Here is a 4,416-nt window from a genome sequence, read left to right as displayed (position 1 = left end):
ACTGAATATGAATATTTAAAAAATGATGATTTAAAGAGAAGAAAAAAATATCAATACAATAATTTATAGAAAAACTATTAATAATATGTAATTACAATATATAAATTAAAAATAAAAATAAATTTAGAAATTGTTGGCAACAGTTAGATCATAAATATGACAAATAATGTATAAATTAAAAAGAAATTTAATGAGTAGAAGAGTAGATGGTAACTACCAGATTTAAAATTAGAATTTAAATGTCTTACTTACTTATATTTTCTCTTCCTTTATCTTTATTAAAAATTCACTTTTTTTTTCGAAAATTTGCAATCTTTTATCTCTTTATTTTCAATTTTTTTAATTATTATGATTTTCTTTTCCTTATTTAAAAATAAAATTGACAAATTTTTTTCCAAATAAAAATGGAACAAATTGAATAGAACAAATTAGAACAAATTACAATGAAATGAAATAAAAATGTTCTGGGTTCGAACACAGGTGCTAGGACCGGAGCATGAGAAAACCTAAATAAAAAAATAAAAACAAAAAAGTGAAAAACGGCCAAGGGGATTCGAACACGGGCGCGCGAGGGGGGACTGAACACACAGTTACCACTGAGCAAAAGAAGAAATAAATGAATTACATTACATTTTGGTATACTAATTTAATATGTTAAGAAGTTCGGGGGACTAAGCCCCCCTCGGCCCAAGGTGCATCCGCCCCGATGAATGTTTAATATGCTATATAAATAAAATCTACGCTCCATTTAGAAATTTTTAAAAATAGATAGTATTTTTGCCATCCACCGCCACCTCTGGGTTAAATAACCATTACATAGCTCACTTTAATAAAAATATAATGACAAGTAATAATAAAACTTTTGAATTAATTTCACATGTCCGTATTTTAAATAGATAATATTTTTAATTGAAGGAAAATATTAGAATATTATTTATCATCATTATAACATTCCTAAGAAGTGCCTACAATCACACCAATCAAATAACATTCAGACTTCAGAATCTCAGACCCGTGCTTTATTTACCAATCTCACACGGCTCTATTTCCAAATTTCCTCCGCAATTTTATTTAATTTTTTATTTTACAACCAAAAAAAAATTATGTATCAAGTATCTAACAAAAAGAAAAATCCAAAAAAAAAAAAAAAATTAAAATATACATTGTGACATAGCCACGTGAAGATGGCACCAACCAACAAAGAACTCTGGATCTATTGTTTCAATGCCCACCGCGACCGCCCAAACCTCGCCGCCTCAGCCTCCGCCGCCGCCGCCATCGCCGGAGACGGATCTGTTCTCGAAGTTAGCTGATGATCATGAGAGGGGATTTCGATTGCCTTCCTCTGGTCAGGCTTCTTGGGCGGCGTCCGGGGAGTCGAGAGGGAAGCACGTGTCCTCGCCGCCGGTGTTCCACAGAAAATGGGCGTAGTTGGCGGCGTAGTAGGAGTTGCCGGGATCGGCGGACATGGCTTCCAGATAAGTCTCCTCCGCCGCCCACAAATCGTTCCTCACCCGCCACAAGAACCCTGCGTATTTGTCGAAAGCCTCCGCCTCCGGCGGATCCACCGCCACCGCCCGCTTGAAGTACTCCTCCGCTCTGTTCAAATCAAAACTTTAAACTAAGAAACACTTTTTCTTTTTCTTTTTTTAATTTTTCTTAAATTCGAACATAAATACCTAAATATCTCCAAAAATAAATAAAAATCAAGTCAACTTGCAAGCTCTAGTGGACCACCGGCGACTATGAAATGATAACGACGGAGAAATCGATTTTCTTAAAGGAAGCGCGTGGACTCACGAGCAAAAAGATGGTGACAAATCCAAACGATTTTTGTTTTCTAGAACTCGAAACAGAGCCACATAAGTTGCGACTGCGATCGGGAGTTTTCAAAAACAACGATTCTTGATCGGATTAAAATCTAGAGGAAGTAAAATTTGATTTGACTGTGGTAAATTATTTTAGATCAGAAAAGGAAAGTGATGTTTGAAACAGAAATGGAATGAGGGAGAGAAAATGGACCTGTCGTAATCGTGGGCGACGATGTAGAGAAATTGAGCGTAGTTGGTGAGGAGGAGCGGATTGTTAGGTTCTTGGAGAAGACTGGTTTGATAAAGAAGCTCTGTTCTTAAATACTCTGTGTGATCGTCCGATTCGATCTTCGCCGTCACCGGTGAGATCAGATTCTGCATCGTCTCGTGATCCAGAACTTCGTCACGCCATTGCCGCATCTTCGAAGCTTCTTCCACCACCGAATTCCATAAACCGACCTCCTCCTCTTCTCTGTTCGACACCGACTCTGCCTCCGTCGTAGTTCCAAATGAAGAAACCTGAGAGGCGGCATCGGGGAGGACCGTTCCGTATTGATCGGAGCGATCGAACTGTCCGTCGTCGTCGACTCCGCCGGCGATCGGCCGTACGTTTCCCCCACCGCCATTATTCCCGCCGATCGATGTCGTTTTACCACTCGATGAGGAGACGGAGAATGTTTTGATGGAGGAGGAATCAAACTTGGAGTGGTGTTGGTCGTGAAATTCGACGACGGAAACCATGGCGGCCAGCGGCGGCGAAGTAGAAGCAATAGCGGCGTTGTTCCCCATGGAGTAGACTGTGAAATTTGCCAACAGGATCATAACCGAGACCATAAATGTTGGAGTGTGGGAGAAAACTTGCTGAAACAGCCAAACGAACGAAGCGTGGATCTCTTTCTGGACACGGATGAGAATACTCTGTAGATCTTCGAAGTAAAGAATCTCCCGCAGGCGCAGAGTGTAGCTGTGAAGCTCGCGAATCATAAACACGACGGAGGAGAATGCCTTTTTGACGGAACAATCAGCAGAATCCCCCGATTCTCTAATATCGTCTTCCCATTGTAACTTCTTCTTTATCATTCTAAGTGAAACTGGAAGATCGAAGCTGTTCGCCCTCCGCTCAATACTCGCCGTAACTAGCTCGTCGGGCGCCGGCCAATCTGGCGGTTCGTGACCTGCTTCCAGCCACGAAGGCTCTACAAACTCCAATACGGAATCTGAATCTGCACAAGTGGCGCTACTGCTACCGTCAGTTCCGCCTTCATCGCCCGAATGTTGGAATCTGAGCGCCAGTTCCTGAATCTTCTTGGAAAATTCCTCGTCCGAGAAGGCATCCATGCTCGCGCTGCAAGTTCTCTTGATTCCGCGATTCGCCGGCTTCAGAATCTCGCAAGATCGCGAGCGATGGAGATTCGTCGATGAAGAACCGAACAGAGTCGATTGCTCCAACCTGTGAACGCACCGCCACACCAGAGATCCTCCATCCGCATAGTTCCGTCGTTTCGAAGACGGAGACAGTACGGTGGAGGCTAGGGTTTGGGGAGAAGAAGGACAATGAGGAATAAACGGCTGCGACCAATGGAAACAAGTCGTAGCTACCTTTACTTCCATAATCTTCAAGAAAAGCAGCGAGAACAAGAAGCCGAACAGAGGATTTAGGGATAGAACGACGAAATTCGAAGCTTAGCCGCGAAGGCTGAATCGAATACGAATCAAAGATTGGGGAAAACCTTGGAATATCTGAGAATTTCACCTCCACGAATCCGCAACTTCGCAAATTTTTTACTCAGATCCAGATAGAAAGAAACCTTAAAGCCTGAAAAAGGAAAAAGGAAAAAAGGTAAACACCAGTAAGTCAAAAGAAATCCTAACGTTTCCACCAAAATCTCCGGAAAACTCAAAAGTCCAAACAGACTCCATTAACAACTACAAACGAAACGCCATAGGAAGGTAGAGAGATATAAGCATTTGAAGTTTTCCAGGAAAATCGGATCACTGAATAAACGCGCAAAAGTCGATGGAAAATTGGATCCAACGCAAGAACTCGAAAATTCATTCGCAAATCAAATTCTTCTCGGAGAAACGCAACTTACTTGGATTCGGCCGCTCATCGGAAAACGTTCCGATTGAAGAACGAGAAAAATCTGTCCAAATTAAGAGAATAAAGAAAGAAAAAAAAATTTGTAAGCAAAATTAGAACCGCAGCTTCGTGCTTCGCTTTATCAGCAGAGAGAGGACGATTGGGGTGGGTTTTAAATGTACCAAAAATTTCTGAGACTGCTCGAAATTAAAAAAAGAAATTAATAAATAATTGATTTTTTTTAAGGAATAAATAAATAATTGATTAAAATCTTAGAACAAGATCAAATCATGGGAACATGTACAAAATATCAAGGCCGTACAGAGAGTGGGAACCGGGAGAGGCGGTAACCGGTAGCTTCACGTGGAGTAATAGTAAAAGGAGTTGGGTTAATTAAAAAGTAATTTACTAAGATTTTTTTTTTAATGGTGGGGTCCGATCCGGTCCGGTCCGGGTCACTGGTGACGTCGTTAACAGTTAACATTACAAGAAATAATTTTTTCGACCCGCTCAGCTTCATTTCGT

At 41.0% G+C, this 4,416-nt stretch overlaps 1 protein-coding gene across 2 annotated transcripts; it reads right to left on the bottom strand.

Annotated features, from left to right (window-relative positions):
• Positions 1–1,045: 1,045 nt before the first annotated feature.
• Positions 1,046–4,075, bottom strand: LOC111018985 (uncharacterized). Of its 2 annotated transcripts, XM_022295269.2 has the most exons (4): positions 3,905–4,075; positions 3,542–3,627; positions 2,023–3,425; positions 1,046–1,599 (listed from the first exon to the last, which is right to left on the bottom strand). In XM_022295269.2, exons 3-4 carry the CDS (start codon positions 3,420–3,422, stop codon positions 1,350–1,352), a joined length of 1,650 nt encoding a protein of 549 aa, XP_022150961.1. In that variant the 5' UTR covers positions 3,423–3,425; positions 3,542–3,627; positions 3,905–4,075; the 3' UTR covers positions 1,046–1,349. The 2 variants fall into 2 exon arrangements, with proteins under 2 accessions (XP_022150961.1, XP_022150959.1); XM_022295267.2 differs by having other exon boundaries at positions 2,023–3,627.
• Positions 4,076–4,416: the final 341 nt, after the last annotated feature.

This window comes from Momordica charantia, assembly GCF_013281855.1.
Source record: "Momordica charantia cultivar OHB3-1 chromosome 3 unlocalized genomic scaffold, Mcharantia_2.0 BLBB01000003.1, whole genome shotgun sequence".
In the NCBI taxonomy this organism is placed as follows: Eukaryota; Viridiplantae; Streptophyta; class Magnoliopsida; order Cucurbitales; family Cucurbitaceae; genus Momordica; species Momordica charantia.
Note: the sequence above shows the minus strand (reverse complement) of the source record. Positions and strands in the feature narration are given on the sequence as shown.